This window comes from Zosterops lateralis, assembly GCF_965231275.1.
Source record: "Zosterops lateralis genome assembly, chromosome: 1".
Taxonomy (NCBI): domain Eukaryota; kingdom Metazoa; phylum Chordata; class Aves; order Passeriformes; family Zosteropidae; genus Zosterops; species Zosterops lateralis.
The window spans coordinates 65,081,818-65,106,278 of NC_139762.1; the positions used below are offsets into that span (position 1 = coordinate 65,081,818).

Consider the following 24,461-nt stretch of genomic DNA (forward strand, 5'->3'; position numbering starts at 1 on the left):
ACCGCGACACACGCGTCAGGAGCACCAGTGATCTCAGCAGCTCTGGGGAGATTATTCATGGGCTCAAAGCTCAGCCTAGGCTGGAGCCTGCAGCTGAGCACAAACTCTACCCAACCCTGTCTTCTCAGCCCCAGGAAACTCACTCTTACTGGAATTCTCAACGGCAAAATGAGGATATGGCATTAAATAAATATATAAATTACTCAAAATATGGAAAGTAAAAATTCCATATGGTCTTAGTGTGTTAGCAAATGCTGGAAATAATATTCAGAGAGGATTATTTATCTCAGCTTAAACTCATGAACCTGAAACGTATCCTGGGAAACATACAACACAGGGTAGGAAACAAAAAGTAAAGAAGCAGGGGAATGTTCTTGTCTGCAGGAGATAACTTAACACTCCAATATTTGACATAAAGTTCAGAATATGTTTAAGAAACTTTCCCCTGTATTCATATGCCAGAGTTTGTATGAGCAACAAAAAGAAATTTGTAATTTTATAACTAGTTTAGATTCAGCTGAGTTTTTTAGGAAAGAAGCAAAGAAACTAAAATCAACTGGAAAATCTTAATGACTGCCAAAAAAGAGACACAAAGGATTTTAAAATTGAATGTTTGGAAGCAGAATTCAGGCTAAAAGTATGATTGGTTAACTAAATGTCTCTGATAATTTTGAAAGTCCTGTCATTTTTACCTCTTCACTATAGAAAGAAATAATAAAAAAAATTTGCTCTTGCAAAATTTGTAAGCTGAAAGCTTTCCTCAAAAAACAGAGGTTGTTAGACAAAGAAATACATTAATATTTCAAAGAACATAAAAATAAGTACCAACAGGATCCCTGCCAAGAGTAGGAAAAAGCTCTCTGATTCAGCTTGGTTCATTGATAGCCTGATCAGTACACACAGCTATTGTTTTAGCCTCTTTTCCTTACCTTGGAGTGAAATAGGCTTTTTTTTTCCCCCTCCCTCTGTGATAATTATTTTTGACAGTTTCACTGTTTATATATGAAACTGAGAAACTGCTAATTGAAATAAAAAATGAGTCACTGTTTCCAGCAAGTTTTGCCAATGTTTTGATCTGTGTCAATCTGAGCTTAATTATTAAGTTTTCTTTAAAGGAAGAGGCAAAACTGTATATTTTATTTTGGCCCCATACAAATACTGTGCTCCTCAGACATACATCAGTTTAAGAATGTGAAAATGCTGCTAAGTAGGATTAAAAATATATTTAATGACTATGCACCAGAGACTTATGGTTAAAAATAATGTGGATGAGAAAATACATCTCTTTTTTTCATCTTTTTGTTGTTTTGGGTTTTGGGTTGTTTTTTTTTAGAGAAGGATATGAGAAGCCTTTATAGCCTTTCAGCAGATCTGATTAACCATGATACATGGTCTATCACTAATGATGTTGCCAAAGTCAACGTCTCTGGGCTGTGAGAGGGAAATCAAGTGGAAAGCCAACAGTGTGTCGTAGGCAAAGGGCAGGCTCTGCGCCCTGTAGCCATCCACACATTCCCCTGGTGTCTGCTCTACAAATACGCATCTGCTGTCAGAAACTTGCTGGGGTATGCGAAAGAAATTCCTCTGTGATTTTACTGTTAATGCACAAATTCAGCTTGGCAGAAGGAGACTCTGGGATAGCAGAGGTGCAAGGGAAGATTTTCCCACATGTTTACAAGCCTGGGGTGTATGTGTATGTGAGAAGGAATTGGGGGCCAAAGAGGAAAAATGAAAAAAAACTCAAACCCTTTGTATCCACAAAGAAAAATAACACAATTTTAAAAAATCATCCTGGGGGTGCTTGAGAAGCTGAGAACTGTTGTAGAAAATGTCCCAAGAGGGCATTTTCACAGCAAATTTAAATGACTCTACAAAAAAAAACACATCTAGTTAATATACATGGCAAAAAATATATTTTAAAAGATGCAATTATTTGAACGGAAACAGCACACAGTCATGGGCCAATGACATCACTGGACTTGGGAAGAGAGCAACTTGCAGCTTTCCTATGCCACAACAAAATTCTTCCTTTTTTTTTTTTTTTTTTTTGAGTTTGTTTTTCCAAATCAGGATAGCTCCAAGACCATTAAGAAACTGCAAAACAAGAGGCAGACAGGCCTGCTCCTGGTTGCTTTTGCTGTCCTTGGACATGGAAACACTCTTACAAGCAGAAGAAAGCTCATCGAATCAGGAAGAGCAAAAATTTCAACCTACCCCTTCCACTAAACTCCTGGCTATTCCCAAAAACAGCCAAATTTTCCAGTTTTGCCAGTAACTTTCAAGCTTCTATTGATTTATAGGCCCCTGAGTGTTTTCTCTAACTCCTACGTAAGTGGAGGAGCCTGGCAAAAATGAGTAGTAAAGCTTATCAGCCTTTTCTAAAGCAGTACAGACTAAAAAGCAGATCTCCCAGCAATCTTTTGCAGGCACTATCAGCCTGCTGCCCAGCAGCAATGCCAATGCATGGTGTTTTGGAGCAGCAGGCTGCCCCTCACCACCCCCAGCCTCTCCCTGTGACCTTACCCAGCTGTCCACACGCTGTCTGTGTGCTGCTGGAACGTATGTGCTTCCCAGCATGGAGCAATATCTCTCCTGTGGAACACTGAGCCACTCACCCTTGGTCATGGACACAATGGACAGGAATCCTTGCCCATCACAGTCATCACTTCATCAATCTCTTAAGCCTTTGAAACACCTCATTCTCCTCTCCTCTCTAACAACACATTCAATGCATTCACAATTGCTATGCCTGCCTTTGGGCTGCTTCACTGTTCATATTTTCTGGCTTTTTGTGCTGCTCTTTCCTGGGCATGCTCCAAAATACCTGTCAAAATGAGGTGCTCTAAATCAGCGTGCCAGCCAAAGGCTTAGGCTAAAGCCTAAAAATGAGGACAAGGTGCAGGTTTTCCATCACTGCTGCCTTGCCATGGGCATTTTGGGTTTTGTTCAAGGACAAACTATTGTTCAACTATGGAAAATAAACCCTTAAATCTTTTTGAAAGCAGCTTAACACGTAGATTTCTGACTAAAAGAAGTTACAGGGATTATATATGAAAACTGTGTGCACTGAAGATATTTTTCTGGTTAAATGAATCCAGGAATCACTTGTACTGATATAAGACCTCTGCAATCAACCAAGCAGGTTGTAGAGCTGAAGAATATCTTTGTGAAACAGAACAGAAGAAAATCCCAGTGCCAATAACTGAGAGGAACTGGAACATCAAAGAAATATTTTCTATTTCTTTTTCCTGAGAAAGGATAACTGAGGTGGAATGGTTATTTTGATAGAAGGAGAGCCACGTATGAATAGCAGCTCCTGAGTGCGGTAGGAGGGCTGAGGGAGGACACTCAGCTTCCAGGGAGTGGTCACTTGGAAGCAGCAGACAAAAGTGCATGTCCATCTCTTAAACAAATAATTAAATACATGCATGCTGTTTAGAGATCAGTGTGCATTTAAAGAATTTAATGTATATTTTTCACAACATATAGCATAAATATATGGTGATAAAACTTTGACACGGTATTACCATATCAGATACTGACCACGCTTTCTGAAAAACACTTACATTAAAAATGGTAGAACCATTTCCTTGGGACAAGACTAATCTTCATACCATACACCCAGCAGGTTACATCTATGCCTTTAGGGAGAAAAACAAAAAAAATTCCTTAGTTTGGCTTTTTCTTTTACTTAAAAGTCTATCGATCTTTCTCTGTTGCCCTCTTCCAGCCAGAGTTTTCTCCTGCTGCATTTCATTGACTAGTTTTGCTTTGTTGCTCCCTAACATTGTTTAAGCCATCTGTCCTAGGTATTGCAATTCAAAGTTGTTGTTTGCTCGCACAGGGAATACAACATTTTCAGTGGGGAAATTTCACCCAGGTGAATTATTTTCTGAAATTGTTAGAAATCAGTCAAAAATTTGAGGCATTAGCATCCCATGAATCCCTGCATTGGCCATTTAACATCTGAGCCCAGAAGGCTTTCTGCTGTGCTCCAAACATCCCCATGGTGAGGAACATCCCTCTTGGAGGCAGCTCCTCACCACAAAACAGTCAGTTCCACCAAACAATCTGCCCAGAGCTCAAAATCCTCCATGCTCAGACATTAAAGTTATCATTAAAGTCCTTGAAACTGAAGCTACAATTCAAACTCTTCAACAAGAAAAAAAAAAAAAAAAGAAAAAGATAGTAGAAAAACACATTTCTCCATCAAATTATCTCCTTTCTGATTCTGGGATAAGCTTGTTTGAAGTTCCTTCATCACCCTCAATCACAGCTAACTGAAGCTTCCTGTATGTTTACAACCCCATTTTTCCATTTACAAAGGGAAGCACTACACATTGGTATTGCACTGGAGCAAGTAATAAATTACACTATATAAAATACAATAATGACTAGAAGAGAACATGAAGGCAATTCAGCAATTGCTTAGTGAGTTCAAGGAGCACTCTTCTGACATACTCAGCTGCACATAATGTTAGAGTTCAATAACTTTTGTACTCTAATGGGAATGATACAAAAATTATTGCATTACAAAATGCAAAAGGAGAGCTCACCTATTAAAAACATAGACCATGCTACAGGTAAACCTAATTTTTACATCATATTAACAAGCAAAGTTTTGTACTTATTACTCTAGGGGTACTTTTCATTGTAAAAAATAAAGCATGCACATTTGTATACAATTATACTCAATATTGTTAAATAATTCTTTGCTTCTGAGCAGGTGCCTGAACTTTGTGATCAGCAATGACTGAAGGCAAGGCACTGTGATCTGTCAGTGACAGACTCTCTTCTTCCCTCAGCACACGGCTGTATTGCCATTTGCTCTCCTGGAAATCTTTGCCTTGCCGCATCGTTACCCAGCAAAGAAGAAGGGATTGATCCTACTGGGATTTGTTGCTTTTCTGTATATCAGTTGGTAAGAATTTAAGTATTTTTTCTTCAAATAATCTACTTCTTAAAATAAGGTCAAATGCTGTATTTTAGGTCTAAAGTTCCCACCCAGACACATGGAGGACAGCAGTCTTTTCTGTGGAGAAATTGTTTAGACTTCAGCTGAGACCCATGAAAACTATTTTCCAATGTAAGCAAGGCAGGTTTCTTCAAACACAATACAGGTCCTGAGACCTTACATAGTGTCTCCTGCTCTTGTAAGGCCTCTTATAGGAAAGTAATAAATTGCCCCACTCAGGGATAATTTGAGTAATTTCTTCTGGGCTAGAGTTTTTATTTCTACCAGTGCCATAAAATTTACCTCCACTTGCTGTCCTGCTCACTGCAAAACCACCAAATCCCCAAAGGTCTGGAGTTCATGGGAGCAGGAGAGGAGTAAAACTCAGGTTAGTGTTTGGCAGGGACACATGGCTTGTTTTAGAAACTTGAGACAGAAAAGGATACTTGGAGCAAACTGGTGGGTAGTGAGGAGGCATCTGCCCCACCACCACCTCCCACTCCACCAGTGGGCACTGCCCACATTTCCAGCAATGCACCAGTTGATCCCCAACCTGTTGGAGAATGATCCTGAGAGAATAAACTATATCTGACCAGCACATCCCACAGCTCATAGCCATCTGTCCACCTGCTGTGTGTGTCATGTACCCCTGGAGAGGGTTTGCTCATTAAATCCTTGCTGCAGTGCCGTGATATGGAGGCACCACCACCCCATGTAACCATGGGCACCTGCCAACACTTCAAAGCTCTCACTTGGAGGATGCCAGCTCAGGAAGGGGGCTGAATAATTTCAGGGGATGCTGTGATACAACTTTCCAGAGCTGAGGCAACATCGCTAGGGTGGAAGATATAGAACACCTGTATAACAACAAGAGGATACTATACTGGTCAGCAGGGAAGTGACTTGCCTTAATGCAGACTTCTGAGGAGTCACTGGAACTATGAGGAAACCCTGCCTTCCCATTCCTACTCACCAGTTCTTACTCTCAGCTAGAGACCATCTTCAGCCCAGGGAGTGAAAATCTGAAATAGAAAATAAATTGCTCAGATGAAACACTGGAGTGACTTGAAACCCGTCAGAGTGCCTGTGGAAACAGGGGACTTCACTGATACATTGCATAAGCAAATTAGGAGCCATTTATTCTAATCCAGCCCAGAGCCTAATAAGATTACGACCATGGCTTCCTAAATTCCTTTTCTATGTTCTGATTCACCCAGTTGCTTAACACCAGCTTTGTTTTACTTGTCTTATGACAACATTTGGGTTTTACGGTCTTTGAGACCAAACTGCTCTTACAGCCATGTGAGCTGTGCTTTCCCCTAAAATCCCTATCAGTTGAGCAATTTCATCCCTCAGGAGAGATGGCTCCTATCAGGACCTGAATCCACACCAAAGGATAAAGATCAACACAAGCATCAACACATTGAGTCCTCCCAGTATCTCCTGTGAGTTGGTGCTACGTTGTGTTGCCAGGGTCCTGAGTGGAAGGTGGTCCTTTAGAGTGCTTGTCCCATGTATGCTAGAGCCCTGATGACTGGATAAAAGATTTTAGGATATCAATACCATTTTCAAATCAGCAAGGAACCCTCTGCCTGCTTTTTTTTTGCTTCCGCTTTGTAGTTCCCTGCAAACCACAGACAACAGCTTTCAACCAACAGAAGAGTTTTCTGGCCTGTGCACCGAAATCTCAACACATGAACATATTTTACTGTTGGTGCTACAACTTAGTGATTTAATAACCCCATTTGGGCACCATATGTTTCACAAACAACAGAGTCCTTCCTCCAAGCCTCTCCTTGGACTGTCACTGCCATCGTTACAGTGCTGATGGGCTGAGATGTGACTGGTCCCTCTGAGGCAGCAGAGAAACTGGGCAGCCAGTTACATCTCACACCAGATACCTGCCTCTGAGCAGGGTGGCACTGTGGCTTTGAACACCCTGCACAGTCATTTATCTGGGTTTGAAAATACAGGTTGTAGTGCTTCATATGGGACACACCAGCTGGCCAAATTGCATGAAGATCTAGTTCCTCGTTATACAGAAGAAAGGTGGTTGTCATTCTCTGTTGGAGACACAATATGAAAAGAGGAGTCCTGTGCAGTGAAGAACATGTGCTGACATTTGCACAGGCTCCACTTAGCACCTGGACTTCAGTGTTTCTGCTCAGCCTCTCAGGGGCCTTTCCTGCAGGCTTACTTTTTTTTTTTTTTTTTTTTTATTATTATTACTTTGGTGTTTCACAGCTCTGTTAGATGAAAAAATCTTGAATCATGAAAATGAGTCCCTACATCTAAATATTTCCATGCTCGATCCAGATAGATCTACTATCAATCTCCTCCATTTCTCCACTCTATCCCTTAGGTGAGGACACTAAATCTTAATTTACAGGCAAGACAAAACCTCACCTTTTTATGCTCCACTCCTTCCTTCTTTTACTAGAGAAAGGAAGAAGCATCTTTTTAGCCTTTTTTTTCCTCCTTAGCATTCTCCCATTCCTCAGTGTCATGACACAGTTTCAGGATAGTGTGGCAGCTCATTTGTCACTTCTCTTTGAGTCATGATGTTCAGTGTAAGATAGCAGGCTTGGTGCCATCAGAAAAAATTGTGATTGCATTCCAGTGTTAGCACTGGTGGTGGAAAGCATGGCATAATCCTCAGATATGGTTTTTAATAAAGAATTAAACCTTTTATTACCATTTGAACCCAAAAGTTGGTTTTAGGGAAGTACTGTCCTTGTTAAAATGGCACATCTTGATAATGATCGATTAGGACTTACCCTATTTCTTAAATTCTTTACATAATCAATACAAATAATTGAATCACAAAAATATTCACAGAAAAGTATTTTTCCTATATTAATATATAAAGATAATTTTCATATTCTTAAGTTCAGGTATTCTCTACCAACTACTCTTGTGAGCTATAAACAATGAACATAATGCCAGCGAACTGACATACACAAGATATTTTCTGAGAGAATAAAAGAGGCACAATTAGAAGAAAAGAAACCCCACAAAGCAGGCATATTAATCCTCTTCATTTTTCTTCTTTTCCAAACCATGCTTTGCAAACAGTTCTGCCACAAAAGGGTGAAGCAGCCACATCTGTTTCCCACCCAATTATTCCTCTTCTTTTCCTTCTCTTACAAAACAAAAGGTGCTGGAGAATTCCCCTTGCCCTCTCACCTCCTGAAAACTTCTTTCCACTCCTCAAAACAGTGGTCAACAGCAGAAGGATTGAGACAGGGAGGAACAGCTCTGTGTCTTCACAGACTCTAGGGCTCTGGATAGGGGCTGGAAAGCTGTTGTATCTAAAGAGCAAACATGTCAGAGCTTATTTGATTAAGCTTCATGTAGCATAGCCAAGTGTACATCCTTGTTCCTGAACATTTTGCTATTTTACTGTGCTTTTACTGCTGTTAATAGCCAATGCCACCAAGGTGACAGCAGAATATTGTGTGCATTTCAACCTGCACTGAAACCCATCCAGTTTAGTAGTGGCTCAAGTGTACTTCACAGCAAATAGCCCAAGTGCTGAGGAGATGTATTGACAGCCACACTAATTTTCTCAGTATCGAGCCTGTTTTGATAACTCAGCCCCTCAGGGGCTGGAAATTTTGAAGTGGTTCTTCTAACTGAACAGTCCTAACCAAAGGTAATTTCTCTCCTTCCTTGCCTAGGGTCCTGTGGATTTATTCCGTAACAGGAGAGTGGGTATATCCTCTCTTTGCTTTGTTCAGCCCTCCGGGGCTAGCAGCCTTTTTTGCCGCCAGCCTTGCCATCATCGTCTCCTTCTACAACTTCGGAGAGTTCCTCAATCGCATGATATGGGGTCAGTCCAAGTTATCCTCATTACTTATATGCATATGAAAAAAATACCCCTAAAATGAATTGCTGTGATTGCCTAGGCAGGCAAGGAGAGGAAGAGGGCATAAGTACACTGGGGAAGGTGCTGGGGTGGTGGCATTTGGGTGTCTGACAGTGATTGTTGGGTCCCACCCACGTGCTAACAAATAGAGAACAAATTTGAGCAAGGATCTCAACCCTACCAGACAAAGGTTGGACCAGCTTCCTCTAATTTGGCTCAAGAAGCACCTCTTACCAGCAAAATCACTGGATTTTGAATTAGTGCTCAAAGAAGAGTCCAGAGAAGCCACATGTCTTGGGTTAAAACTCTTACACCTGCATCACATGTTGTTTGTCAGACTAGGGAATAGTGGTGTTTACTGCAAATTTACAGGAATGCATGAGTGTGTCCAAGCAAAAGCACTGCGGCAGCAGCTCCATGACTAAAAGAGCACTTTGGAAAGTTTTACAAACTGTTGAGATTTTTCCCTTCTACGTATAACCAATAGTGACCAAAAAAAAAAAAAAAAAAAAAAAAAGAAAAGAAGCTTCCTTGGACATAATGGGCAGCTGCAGGGGAGAGAAAAAAAAAAAGTCATTTAGGAAAGCATTTTTAACAAGTGGAAGAAAGAGAGAAAGAGAGAACTGAGGAAGCACCTTTGGGGGTTTGGCATGGGATACTATTATTATTTGATGTTGTTTCTGTCCTTATTATTCCTTCTGGTTTCCTCTCCTTTTTCATTCAAGATTGAATCTTTGAGGATGAAAGTGTTTGTCAGGAAAATGTGTGTATTTTATTTAGGACAAATGTGTGAACATTTGCAATTTCTTAAACTAGCTTTCTGATGAAAGAAAAAACACTGCAAAAACACCTCTGAAAATAAATAAGACAACCTCCCTCTGTTCTCAGTGAACATTTGATGCCTGATCCATTTTGCAAAGTCTCACATGCCTGTCAAGCCAAAGTAGAGTGTCTGTAGCTAGTCTCTCACCATCCGTACTCAGCTACCTAAAAGCAGCAGATTGGCTTTCAAATGTGCTGAATAACCAACTTCACCACTTGCTACCTTTGCAAACAAGATGCTTGCTCTACATGTCCATGTTTGGAGATTTTGGCCACATTCTATTCTGCATAAACCTAATATGAGATGAGGATTGCTGGTAAATGAAAACAGATCTGTAGCCTTTCTGCACTAGCTCTGGTTTAGGATGCATCACATAAATAGTAACTGTTACTAATCAAAGACTGCACCATCACTACATGATGGCATAAGTCTCTATATGAGATATCTGATACATCTATGTATCAGATTTTTTTCATCACTGAGTACATATTAGTAATTTTAGGCCTAGAGTATGCCTGCTGCATAAGCTGGAGATAATCAGAACTAAAATAATTTGATTTCCAAAGTGTTAACTGATTGGACAAAGTGTTGTGCCAAGCAGAGATCAAATTAACTGCAAAAATTAGATGCATATTCAACAGCTGACTAAAGAAACTGGAGCAAGCACTCAACTTCATGGTGCACACAGAGAGGCTGAAAAGCAACCCAGTTGTGGTAGCATGAATGTAACCTCAGAGTATGTAATAAACAATACACAATATTCTCCATTGATATCTGGTGTGCTCTTGCAATCCCTGGAGGCCTCATCTGTGTGGTGGGTCTGCCTCTCCATGCACAGTTGGTATTTTTCAGAGGAGCCACAAAATCCTGGCCTTAACAATTACATGGTGTTTTCATCCACGTGCAAGACACTCTCCTTGAGTTACAGTTCCCCATGTTGGTGCCAAGTGTTTTTCTTGATCCCCTTCCCAGCTGTGTCCACCCGAGAGAAGAGTAGAACTTCCTTAAGCTGGTATCAATAATGAAGGCCCAATCAGCCTTGAAACATAGCCACAGGGAAGCTATTCCAAATTACAGTGTGCCAGAGTTTTAATATATTCCTGACTGAGACAATTTTTTGGTTCAGCATTGCCAGAGAAAAAAGAGCTGCAAACTGAATAAAGAGGACAAAGACCCAATTCCAAGATACCTTTGTTCCCACAGCAAAAACAGCTCCATGTACTTTTTGTCATCCTACCCCTTCCCGTCTCTCCTTCCCATCACAGTAAGGCAGAGGATACAGTAAAAATGATCCTGCAGAAAACAAAAAACAAAAGAAAACAAACCCAAAACCAACTCCCCACACAAGGCAAAACAGTCATCAGGGGTAGAGGACAGACTTCTTCATCTTTCCATACTCTCCACCCTCCCTCTTCAAAAAGACAAAATATATGGAAGGGCACTTTTGATTTCTCTTTTGCTTCCTCCTCATTCCCCAAAGGCAGTTTGGGTTACAGGCTAATGCAGTTATCTACTAGGTTCCTATAGGCACATCTGAAAACACCTTGACTAATAACACCTGCAGCCACCAAACAACTAGCCCTGATGCTGGTGGGATCTGACAAGGCAGAGCTCTCTGACTGGGCTGCTGGCACCAGGATTCTTCCCAAAGGAAAAAAATCCAGGGCTGCTACTACTTTTTATTTCTTTCCCACTTGAATGAAGAACGCTTGCCCAGATGTGTTTATTCAAAGGTGCAAGAAGCGATTAACAAACAGCTCCACCAGAATGGCAAGCCTGGCTCCCTTCTGGACTTGTATCCTGTGGCAAGCCTAGGCTGCTAATGAAGCTTGTTCCACAGCACACCATGATTCACATGGGCTTTTCCACACTCCCTTATAACACTAGACCATTATTATTTTTTCCTAAAATCAGCTACATTAATATTTACTCTTTTTCACATTAAAGATATATTTAGTTTCAACTTATTCCAATGTCTATAGATGACAGATTCCAGCTTCAAGCAAGTAAGTGTTAAATCTACATCCTGTGCTTGACCGAAAAGATGCAGTATCATTGCTAAGAGCTGGAAAATCTAGGCTGTAGAATAATATAACCTTTTTTTCCTTTTCAGGATGCCAGACCCTAAATTCATTTCATTATTTATAGACAAACTGTTTCATACAGTCTTGGAGGTTTTAAAAATGTATTATCTCTCATGTGCCTCTCCTCTCCCTCCCCTCGCACAGTTGGATTGGTGGTAACTAAGGCAACCCAGCTGCATAGCCTGAAAGGCACAGAAAATAGTACCAGTAATGACTTCTTTTTGTTTTAAATCCCAGAGTTTCTAGAGTACAAGACAATGTTGAGCAATAGAGAAACTCCAAAGAGGATAATTTGAAACAATGAGCTGATTCTTTTACTGCCATAAATTTACCTCAGCCAAGAACTTGGCTGCAGGGTCTGAGTACCAAAGACGAACCGTGTGATAGTTTCCCCCGTTCCTGATGGGTGGAAAACATCACACAGGCAACTGACCTCATGTTTCTTTGACCAGTCAAACTAGAATCCTCAAAAATAAAGCAAAGCAGTGCTCGCTTGAGGTTTGCTCTTGTTGGGACAGTCAGATCCTTGGGAGAAATTTGGATCAGAGTTCCCCACATCAGACAAAGCAACCTTTCAAGTGAGATCTCTTATCTAGAACCAGCATTTGAAGATGTAGCACATTCATTTGTCTTCCATCTAACACCTCTGAAAAAAAACCCAAAATAACATTAATCAGCCGCTTCATTTCAATACTCTGAAATGCAGCTGGAGAGGAGCTATAGCTAGCAACAGCTCTTTGCTCCACCAGTGATTGAAAAGCCTCCTGAGGGACACCTGGCAAACCACTTGTAAGATTTTGCAGGCCCAAGGCCTCTCCCAGAGGAAGGCTTATCCTCAGGTGGTGGAACTGTCCTTTGGGAGAGAAAAGGGAGGAAAGGAGGCTGATTGTTGGAGTGGGCAGCAGCTCCAACAGACCCACCTGGATGCTTGTTGTCCTCCAGAAGGGAAAGCTTTGGCCAGCAGCTGGCTGAAGAACACTGTCGGGGCAAAACAAAAATTAAGGATATTATAATGCAAGGGATAAGGCAGCACAACAAGAATAAGAGCCATTGCTCTGAGGAAAAAGAGAAACCTTATGGTGGAATAACTTTCTCATGCTTAGAGCAGAGATGGATGCACTCTTCCAGGTCTTCTATGAGCTCTTAAATATCTTGGGAAGACATTGCTGAAGCCTATTTACCTAAGGCTAAAATAAAGTTAAACAACAATCTTCTCTTTATCCTGTTTTTCCAGTTTTTTTGGAAGTACTTTAGCATTCAATGCATTTTCCAGAATCATATAACATATTTTCACAACTGATTATTTTCCCTGAGTTTTATTTTTGTATTTATGGGCTTTTGAAACCAAACTCCCTTAATACCCTGTAGCCTTGGGAAATCCGGCCTCTGTGGCAGCTCACAAATCTGTGCAATACAAAGCAATACTCTAATAAGATTGAATTCTTGATGCTGTCATTATTCTGAGCAGCTGTTGAGATTGCAGAAACCCGAATGGCAAATAAAGGGATGTGAAGGGCAACTGTGTGGGGTATGAAGCCGTGCTACCATTGCACTGGTACAGGCTTATCAACAGCACTTTTTGTGTAAATGTTAAAATGCTGATGTTCTGCATGTAGTTATTACTCCACAGGTTCCACCCTTTGTTATTACAGTATCCAGGAGGGATTTTTTAACTGAGATTCTTTTCCAGAGGATTTGTTGTATCATGCCTTTAAAAACAAAGAATGAGTCCAGAGTCCATCTATTCCTTCCAGTGACCAAATAATGTTTATGTCCATAATTTCACTATATTGCCGATGATGAATGGAACTCAGATTTTACACTATTTAAATCCCAGAGTTTGCAAACTAAATATGAATATTTACTTTTGACTCATCCATTTGTCCTAGTTGTACCACAAACCTGTGACAGCACATTTATGTCCTTCATATTTGTCACTCTCCAAAGCTGCAGTTTATCCCTCAGGCAGAGATGACTGACTGTGTAAAGGAAACCTGCACTATTTATCACAGGTCCTATTTTTGGTGATAAGTTTATCTGGTGATCCACTGGGTTTACCAGGGCTTACAAATTCATCAGTGGAGGCCAGACATTAACAAGTGCTGGTTAACGTGCTGGTCCTGGCCTGCCAGGCTATTTTTTTTCTTTGTGGTTTGGATTTTTTTCCTCACCCATAAATATCTATTTGGTGAAGACACACCAATACAATACAGCAATTAATGTTTCAGAGCCTCTGAAGACTATGGACAAGAAAAAATCATTTAAAGGAGTTTCCTGTGAATGAATGATCGTTGAAGGGGAAGAAGAGAGGCTGAGACAGTGTGTTAGGAAAGGTATCCATAAACAGTTGATTATTGTCACACTGGGTGCCTCACAGTAGCACGATAACTGGTGTTTAAGAAAGCTGTGGGATTTCAGTAAATCCTGTGCTGTCCTGACCAGCCATGTGGATCCTTCAGATATCCCAAGTGCAGGGATTACTCATCTTCTGTCCTTCCAGACAAGTTTTATTTCTAAAGCTTTTCACATACTCTTACAACAAGCTAGGTTTGGTGGCAGATACTTTCTCCCACTGGCAAAGCACAATTATTCTCGATGGGTGTGGCCCATGGCAGATTTCAAATCATTCTTCAGTTGCTGAGTAATCTGTTACTTGCTGGGGACATCCCAGGCTCATATGACTTCTGCAGCACTTTAGCATTAGCAGCTGGTCCAAGACATGCACTTGCAGTTTACTCCCTCTCCCAGATGGGTAGAGTTCCCTGGGGATGTTGGGAAGCTGGGGCCAGTTTCACATCCTCCTCACGCCTGATGTGTGAAAGGACTTCTCTGTTGTGCCTTCCCCCTCACATTCAAAATAACGTCTTCTCCTCTGTCTCCAAACAGGAGATTCAATAGTAATACTGGACCACAAATGGAAAGGCAAGTGAATCCTCCTCTTGAAGACAAACAACCTCTCCATGAATGCTGAAGCCATGAAGTAGAGGAAAATAAATGCAGCTGTGATAAATCCTTTCTCCAATGCATTGAAGCTTCTGGTGAAGCCATTATGACATCAGACATATGGAAAACTGGTGGAAAATATGAAATGTTTGCCTCTTTCATGATAACTCTGCAACTGCTATGAATAAGAAAATTGTGTTCATCTGTTTACACAGATTTTTCATCTCTTGCACAACGTACGTGAGGATGTGTCCACGGTCAAAAGCTGTCACTGGTAAATGCACTCCCTCATGAGCCTCACACCACTCTGTAAAAGACCTGTGAATGCAAGCCAGCTCTTGTTTGGATTGCCCTTCATCAAGTCTGGAAAAAATTAAGAGGAGAGATAATTTTAACAGTGCTGTGACTTCCAAGCTAGCTAGATAACAAATTGGGCTAACAAGCACTGTAATTAGAAATGTCTGCTCAGAAAGTTCACCACGAAGCTGAGTTCTTCTAACGAGAAACTTTCTGTAATATTAATATGCCTAATATCTCCCTTCCATTTTAACAGGAAATCTGAAGGCAACAGTTTCTTCCTTTTTCTTGGTTTCCGTTAATCTCTCAGCAAAAGTAACCTAATTATACTGACTGTATGATTGCTTTGACAGAAAGCATGTTAATTTAAAGCACTGTTTAACATAAAGCTGCCTGCCATATAATTACACTCCATTCACATGTTTACTAATTTTCCTCAATATAGTTGATTTCTGTTATTAGCCTCAACATTTTGTTAACATCCAAAACACTGGAGATCTGCTTTGCAAACTCCAATAAACATGCAAGACTGAGAGTAGCGTAAGTGTTCCTTAATGGTCAATGTGAAAAAGAAAAATCGCTCTTATTATTCCTGCATTCAAAGAGGATTTGAAACTAGTTGCAGTACTTAAATGTCTAACTCCATCCTCACTGCCAAAACCCCTGGCTTGGAGCTACTGTGCAGCAGTTCACTGGGGTGTTATTTTCACCTTTCAAATGCCGCTGGAGCTTAGTAAAACCGAAGCACATCGTAAGCTGCCTGTGAGCAATAAAAAGATAATGTGTATACATAAGATTGTTCTTCTCATGTGTTAAGCACCTGATAAAAATTCTAATCTGGGAAGTTAACATGCTAGGCCTAGACTGTAAACTAAGTGAACTCAATGAGAGACGTGCATGCATTCAGTAATTCCCAGTTTATCTAGATAACTCGCTCCAGCTATCTTTGTAAGGGGAATGTAAGCAATAACACATGCCCACACACAAACACGCTTCTCCCTCCTTTATTGTTGAAGCTGAAAGATGCTGGTCAAAGGAAATATATTGGAGAGACAGACAGAAGAAAAAACAGGGAGGGAATTAAGGAAGAAGAGAAAGTTATGGCAACTCCCTGTACAGGTTTGTTGGGTATTTTTGTCTCTACCTCTCTTCTTTTAAAATTCTTTTATTTTGTACTGATACTCCAGTACAAACAGTTTAACTGTCAGAAACTCAAAATGAAGCCTGGGCCTCAGCACGGAGGGATAGATCTTTCCACTTCTGACCAGAGCAGCAGGGTGAGCAGACCTCACCCTCAGCTCCTGCTCCAGGAGCTCCTGCTCCAGGGGTACCTTTGGGATCTGATGTGGTGGCTGAGCTTCTGGACTACAGGGCTTTGAGGAAAATCATGGGGGAGGCTGTTTATTTCTTTGAAAAGGGCTCAGAAGAGGCACTTCTCTCTGCTACATCCTGTATGGAGGGAAGCTGGATTCCAGTCATGCACTTTGGGAAAGCAATGAGGAATGCCTGTCCCCAAAACACAACTGCTGGGATCTTGAATTTCCTTCGTTCCTTTCCCTCATGTCCACAAAGCCCTGAAAGAAGGAAAATGTGTCATTGCTCACAAACCAACATTTTCTTCCCTGTGATTTTTCAAAAGGCTTTACTGAGACACCCTGTGTAAGGATCTGGCCTTGACGACATTTACACCAGATTTCTCTTTCCAGCCCATCAGTCTCTCTCATTTCATTTTAAGCATGCAAAGCCAGTCAGAGCTGTTTATTTATAGCCGTCGATGTTCACGGCTGTATAAATTAGCTGTTATTACTGAATGAGGTGCCCGCCCACTCGCCCAGAGCAGCTGCACAGGAGCCCTTTCATGCTGCTCCACGGAACGCAGCCCCAGCGGGGAGGGAAACGACGCTGTTCCAGGCAGACGAAGGGACCACGGCTCAAACCCCTGGGCGAAAAAACAGCAATTAATTTTTTCCACAGTGCAATCTGCAGCATGACAACCACAATTACCTAATACTGTTTAGACCTGCCACTTGCATTTGGCAGAGAGAGAAAATGAAGGATTAAATTCACCAGAGGAAAAAAAACCCCACCCAGACTAGAACCTACCCCTGGACTTTCATTTTGTAAGATTAAACGATATTTGTTTAGAGGAGGTAAGGGGGAAGGGACAGTGGGGGGATGGAAATGCAAAATTGGTTGCTATTTGAGGCAGAGCACCATCAGAAAATAAAGACCCATCCCATACACACACACAGAGCTGTTTCCAGCAGAAACAGCTGGAAAGCAATATCCACCACCAAGAGGAGCTTTCATCTTAACTCACACCTTTGTAACAGTTTACTTCCACAAAAAGCATAGGCAAGTGCTAATTTATTCCCTCCCCAGTTTCCCACACAAATTTCTTGGTTTGGGTCTCTGCCAGAGCTTCAGGGTCACAATGTGACCTCAACAACATAATTTAAGATTGTTCCAAGCCTTCAGTGGAACTACTGAGGATTTACTTTGATGGATATGGAGCCAGGATCTGGCATGCAGAAAATATGCATTTACATTCCACCAAAGTGTCTAAAATAGTTGCCCAGGGACGCTGAAATTCAATTTGAGACTTTGTATTCACTTGGCAGAGTACATAATTAAATATTTTGTGCCACAAATGTAACCAGCGTCTCAGGGGTATGGGTAAGAGAAGGCTTACAGTCAACCATGAGAGCCAAACTAAGACCCACTTCCCAGGCAAGTTATTCCGTAAATATTGGGGAAAAAAAAATCATTGCAGCCATAGATGGGTTCATAACAATTTTTGTTAGTATTTAATCTTGCTGATTATCTGTAGTAACCTCTTACCTCAGAGGAAGAGGTTATAAGCAGTGAGGATTCAGATAAATAACCCAAATATCAAGAACTACTCTTGAACTAAAGCTGCTGCTTACAGCTAAAAACTGTTTGTCCTTGAATTAACCACTTGGGAAGAAGCATCAGGTAAAAACCAAACACAATTACAATAGGCCAGAGCTCAGAACAAGTGGTCAAAAGCCCCAAAGGAGAATTTTTGCCTTTTAAGGTCTCCAGAGACCCTGCACTGGAAGGAGTTTGATGCTCCTGAAAAGCAAACCAAATTCCCTTAGTGTTTGATGTCAGTACCTTTCAGTATAGATTCCAGACACTGGTGAGTAAAAACAAGGACTTGAGTTAAACCTCTAGGATACAGCCCAATAATAGTTCTGAGCTATAAAATTTAATGGTAATACTTGGTGCTTCAATTGTCACTTTCTATCAAATGTTCTCAAAGCATTTAACCAAAGCTTCAGGTTCCATTCACCTTGAGTGGGTAATTCCCCTCACTACCTGGAGAACAGCACATATATAAGAGAATAATGCTTTATTTTACACCCAAGACAAGGCAGAATTGCCTCCTCCAAGTATACAGGACAATATGGTTTCATTGCTGGTATGGACTATGGTCCTTAGGGAGAGGAGAAGGAAACCAATATATACCAACACAAGACTGCTTTTTGAGATGTTAATTCAAGTTTTTGATATAGAAACCTCAGTGAGTGTGCCCAAGCATCAGTGCCCAAGTGGGAAATGAGGACGTGTATAAAAGGAGCCCCATGGTTAAGCATTTCTTTCCATCAGGCTTTTCTTTTCTTCAGCTGTGGACGGAGAGCACAGTTGTGGAAGAGTGCTTCAAACAGGGAAGAACCGCACTTTCGATCATGGAGTTGTTCAGGTTGGAAAAGATCATTGAATTCAAACATTAACGCAGCACTGCCAAGTCCACCACTAAACCATGTCCCAAAATGCCATATCCACGCGTCTTTCCAACACTTCCAGGGACGGCGGTTGCACGACTTGTGTGGGCGGCCCGTTCCAGGGCCCGACAGCCCCCCGTGTCCTTGTGCCGCGGGGCTCGGGATCGCGGCCGCGCCGGTGCCGAGGCCTCGCCGCACTGAGCACAGAAACGGGACCGCCGCTGCCGCCGCCCATGCTCCCCGTTCCAGAAGCACGGCGGCAGAGCGCGGCAGCCCCGCTCCGGCGAAGGGGCCGGCACCGTGGCCGCCCCGTGAGGGGCAATTCCCGGGGGAAGCGCGGCGGGGCGGGAGCGCAGGCCCGCTCCCGAGGCGCCACAGCGCCACCTGCCGGCGGCGCCGCGCCACAGCCCGCCCGCCCTCAGCGCCTCAGGGAACTGGCGGGAGATCCCGGGGCGACTCCCGGCCCGGCTCTGCCGGCCCCCGGCGCCGGGAAGGGCCCTTCCCCACCCCGGAAAGCTGCCTCGTCCTCCCCACAGCAGCTCCTTGCAGCGTCACGGGCACTGGTGGGCGATTTCGGCGTTGCCGATGGCGTGCCGATGGGGTGCAGCAGCCGGGGGTCGCCTCAGCGTCCCACACGGCGCTAATCACTGATCCATTAGCAGACACGCCGGATGGATTCCCAGAGATGCACCAGCGTTTGCCTCTCAGGGGCGGGGGCAGTCCTTTGGCACAGTTGTTGCACTCGCACTTCTGTGAGCCCAAAGCAGCCCCAGCCTAAAGCGGATCCCGCGGGGTCCCCCTGAGGCGCCCCTCAGTCCGCCAGCACCGCCTGCTTCAGTCAAAATCACAGAAGAGGGAGAACAAATGGAAAGTCATTTTGATCAGCACATGTAACAGTTTTGTGCAAGAGGAAAAACCCAAAAGTCGATAGAGCATATTATTTTTATCCATGGGTTCAGGTTTCTGGATGTTCTGCACTTTCTTCTTCCCTCCCTCCCTTTACTACCTTCCCCTCCCCTTTTTAAAAAAATCTTTTTTAAAAACACATGTTGCCAAATGTTTTTGAATCGCACATATTCCAAAATACCTCAGGATCATTTGTGGAACAACCCCCAGGGCTCTAAATCCTTATATCACTAATGCAGCCTCCTTGTTGCTAGCTTGCCAAACAATGGCCATTGTTCCTGAAGGGTCTGGCCAAAAATAATATGATGTGCAACCGCCTTCCCACTGTTGTCTTTGCAAAACTACTTAAAAGTTCCAGAGATGCCTTTACGGATGGTGTACAGCACAAATAAACCCTAAAGAAGCAGAACAATTTGAAGAGCTTGTAGGAAACATTGGAAGTGGGTGGAGTAGAAATAAGAAAGTTGTAGGGGATGGAAGAAAGAAAAGCTTTATGAGAAAGAGTTTATATTAAATGATAGTGAAGTGTTTAGTTATGCAGCTGTTTTCCTGGTGTTGAAGAAGTGAAACCACAAATATTTGAGTACTTATATCACTACAACTTGAATATCATTTGTGAGTTTGGTGGTTGTGCAATTGCGCCTTAAATTATGGTTTTATGCAGCTCTGATTTTGGAAATGATCACTTTGAATGAGGATCTGGGAGGGAATATAAAATGGCTGCCCTTCCTGGTTGGAGAAATACATTATCTGAAGAAGAAATATCTGGAAATCATAGGGGTCACAGACTCCTAGCTATATATATATATATATATATATATATATATATATAGTCTGTAGCTTATGGACAGTCTGGTCTGTATTGAATTCAAAACTTAACATTGAGGCGGGGGGAAAAAAAATTTAAAAATTTGAGTTACTTAGAACTGCCATCCTAAAAATTGAATTTATTTGTTATGTGTAGTTCATTAAATACCAGTGAAAGATCAGTTTAGCTTTTCTGCTGTTGGTAGTCCAGGTCACGAAAGAGGCTCCTTCATGAGCCAGTGGAACTTCATACTGTTGTTCTCTGTGTTGTACATCTCCGGATATAAAGATAATTTATCCTCCATCAGCAACACATTTATCAATAAAGAAGGCCCTGAAAGGCAGGTCAAATCCACATGCACACTGTGTGTGGTGTGAAAATTGACTTTCAAATTTTCCTTCACATTTCTGCTTCCAATCATCGATCTTAGTCATCCTAAGTCTCAGTCCTAGACTCTGATACAAATTCAGAGCTGAACTTTGTCTGCAGTCCTGAATCAGAGGTGTAGAAAAAACTGAGCAAGTGAAAAAGAGTAATCACAACTATTTCAGAGGAAAGCTAATTAAAAAAAAAACCCAAACAACAACATTCTGGCAAATACCAAAGCTGATGTTTCTACATAATGTAACTTAGTTATGAGGTATTTACTAATCACATCATATTTATTGTTAACAAATTGTTGCAAGTGCCTGCTACAATGAGTCTCTGTTTAGCCATTACTGGCAACTTGACAAATGATCTGCGGTGTTACAAGGTCACAGAAGAGTAGTAGAACAACACTGGGAAGGGGAAAAAAGGGGAGGAAAAAACCCCAAACCCCAACGATACAGCAAGACGAGAGTGTGGGAGAATCTCAGATATGCTCTTTAAGTATAGCCGTGCCTTATAAGGAAGAAAATAATTACCAACGTAAAGCGCAGCCTGCAGGCAAAGCCTGTGCCACTCAGCTGTACCCCCGGCGTGTGTCCCTGGTGACGTGTCCTTGTACTCATCATGGAAGTATGCTCCACTCAATGTACAGCTGCAGCATCTTCCTCCCCGGGGGACACGTCATCTATATGTCCAGAGAAACAACACGTGGGCCCAGGTCTGACCTCCCCGACCTCCACATGCTGCAAGCTGCTTCCAGAGCTGAGGGAAAGGAAATGACCCGGAGGAAACAATGCAGGACATCATTCCGTGAGTGCACTCTTGTGGTCAGCTGGGGAAAAAAAAAAAACCCAAACCAACAAACGAAAGAGTCGTGACAGAAATTAGGTTGATCTGGTCGTTACACTGACAGAAAAAATGCCTTTCCTTTTAGATGTTGTGGTGCCTTTTTGGAATTTCTGGTTTGTTTTGCTGAATTGCTGGAGTTTGGAGTTTCTTGATTATCAGAGCTCTCCCAAAGCACTCCTACACTCTCTGTCTGTGCATGTGAGTGCTGTCTCCTATTCCCCAATGAGAAAGGCATTTTTAACAAATTGATAAGACAGAATTTTCCCATACAGTCACTATCAGGCAATCAGAGCACTGCATGGCTTGTTAGGAATGAAAAAATGAGCTCTAACTCAGACTAGCCCTCCAGTTCTTCCCCCTTCCTCATCCCAGGGTGAGAGCCAGATAGAGAAACATCTCCCAGTCTACAGCACTCACATTCCTAAAGCAAATGCCAGATGCAGTTCTGTGCCCTGGGTTTGGTCCATTTGCCCATCTATGTTAACTCTTGGGGAATTTCAAGGAAGCAGGAAAAACAGCAGCTGAAGGAATGAAAAACCAGCCACTGTATCCAACATTGGCAGCAAGCACACAAAATCTATGTGCTGCATCTTACTTGTGTGTTACCCCATATGCTTTGAGGAGCAATTAGTAAAGCCTGATTTCCCTCATGCAGACTGAAAATATCTGAGACTTGAGCTTGTAATGAAAACCATGCTTATGCTGGGGTTTGTATAGGAGGGTTTTCCTATGGGAATGAGGCAAGGGGTAAAGTGGAATTTCCTTTTTGTTGACATACTATCCCATAAAACACCTAAAATGTCCAAATTATTGAAGGGGAGATTTAGGTTTGGGCAAAAAGTATGGTCAGAGAATAATTTCATAATTAATGGAGGAGCTCTTTCATTTAACTCCAGTTGCAGTGAGCTTTTGGTTCCCCTTGGTGTCGGGAGCAGCCAGGGCTTTCCAAGGGCGGGCAGCATGAGGCAACGGGCCATATCTGTCGACAAGGCGCTGTGTGGGCCAGCTTAAAAACCTCTCTTCCTGCCATTGTTATCCTTGAAGCCCTGGAATTTCATCCAAATGGATTTGACCCCTTGCTAAACAGCCTGTGCATACTTCCCTGATTAGGGTATTCCTGTTAGATGAAAAGAAGGAGGGGGTGGAAATGGAAGAAGAGCAGCTTTCTCTACCCCTGCCCAAGCAATACCAGTGTCCTGCTGCATGCTGGACTCCAGGATTGGCACGTGGCTTTGAGGAAAAACAGCCTGTCCATTGTCCAGTGGGGGAGCAGGTCTGTGCACCTCAGGTGTGTCCCACAAGCAGCGACTGCTAAAGGGGAGAGAAAACTACTCAAAGGATACGTTTCTTCACCCAGCTTGTATTTGCTTGTGGAAGAAATTTGTTGGTGTCATTTTGACCCAAGCTTTAGGAAAAGTCTTTTATTATGGCAAATTCAAGTCTGAAATGCATTGTCCTTTCCCATGGTGCAGCTCTCAAATGCTTTGCCATGCTTGCAGGTAGTTCTCAAGCCTTTCCATCTGTTTTCCCCCTCATTTTTTGTACCAGTCTATGCCCTGCTAAACTCCCTGTACCTTACTAGATGATCTCAAAATTTCATATAACTCAGAATAATCACCCATTAGTATTACCATCTGCTTCCAACTCTCCCACTTTGTTTTTCTCCATTCTATTTCCCCAACCTTTCTACAAAAGAAACTTCACAATAGCTTCCATGACAGGGGCTGCTGATATCCAAGGACAGGCCACTGCTACAACTTCAACTCTATCATTCAGCATATTGCTCTGCCCGTACATGAAGGTGTTCAAATAATCAAACTGGATTTCCCAGAAATAGAAGAGCACTTAAAGCAAAAACTGCCTTCAAAACACCTGAAACTAAAAGGTCTGGACAGAACATTCCAGACTTAATCAGAAGAGGATCTAGGTCTTCTCACTTCTGGCACAAGACTTCATTCCCTTCTTCTTCATTGAGATTTGGATCAATGCATGCAAAAAATATTTCCACTGGGCTTTAACTTTGGCCATTCACCCAACTATGCACTCCTGTACAGCCATGTGCGGTTGTTGCGGTTCTAATTACCAAAGGTTACACAGCTATATCTATTGTTTCAGCAAAGTTTTGGCCACAAAGTTCACATGATCATACTGAGCTGAAAATAGAGGTTATCAAGCAATCAAGCTAAGCACATTACTTGCAATTACAGCTCCTTATTTGTTTTATTCCCACACACTTACCTTCTTGTCCTGCCTTCCCTTCTCCCTGGCCATACTGCCAGCATACCAGTTGGAGCAGGGCTGCAGGTTTGCTGTGAGCAGTGACCCTGCACCACGTAGGCAGCTGAATTAAATCCTATCGCTGTACCCATCTAAGGTGACATTGTGACAAGGGTGACATGGGTGTGCCTTGGAAGCCCCATGGCAGTAAATGATACTACAGCAAAGACACACCACTGGAAAGGACAAAGCACATTGAGTTAAACCTCAAGCCAGCTATTCATAGCAAGTGGATGCAAATGATTGACTGAGAGTTCTCCCTGTGTCAAAGCAATAGTGAGAGATAAAAAGGGATTTGGACATTGTTCCCCTTTCACTCTCAGCCAGAATCCAAAGAAACAAGCATCACACATGCACACAGCCAGGTATTTTGAAACAAAAGTGCACACCGAATATTGTAATTGTGGAACATACTCTGTTCTTAGCATCACTGTCAGTAGTTGTGTAAACTACATCAAAACTTTGGCCCCTGCAATTCAAAAGAACTTTCATCTTCTTCTGATCAAAAGGTTTATGCCTGATAAGTTACATCAA

The 24,461-nt window shown here is 42.2% G+C and overlaps 1 protein-coding gene and 1 long non-coding RNA gene across 3 annotated transcripts in view; one reads left to right on the top strand and one right to left on the bottom strand.

Annotated features, from left to right (window-relative positions):
- ADTRP (androgen dependent TFPI regulating protein) overlaps positions 1-15,723 on the top strand; it is a 30,594-nt gene extending 14,871 nt beyond the window's left edge. Inside the window, exons 4-6 of one of the 2 annotated variants that reach the window (XM_083876559.1) lie at positions 4,806-4,921; positions 8,635-8,786; positions 14,616-15,723. In XM_083876559.1, the coding sequence (XP_083732685.1) occupies positions 4,806-4,921; positions 8,635-8,786; positions 14,616-14,659 (312 nt within the window). In that variant the 3' untranslated portion in view covers positions 14,660-15,723. The remainder of the gene's footprint in view (positions 1-4,805; positions 4,922-8,634; positions 8,787-14,615) is intronic. The other variant, XM_083876560.1, reaches the window with a different exon arrangement.
- Positions 15,724-19,387: 3,664 nt separating this feature from the next.
- LOC310915869 lies at positions 19,388-24,199 on the bottom strand. The gene is made up of 4 exons (XR_014591231.1): positions 23,889-24,199; positions 22,823-22,961; positions 21,338-21,633; positions 19,388-19,550 (listed from the first exon to the last, which is right to left on the bottom strand). It is a non-coding gene; the product is annotated as an uncharacterized lncRNA (long non-coding RNA).
- Positions 24,200-24,461: the final 262 nt, after the last annotated feature.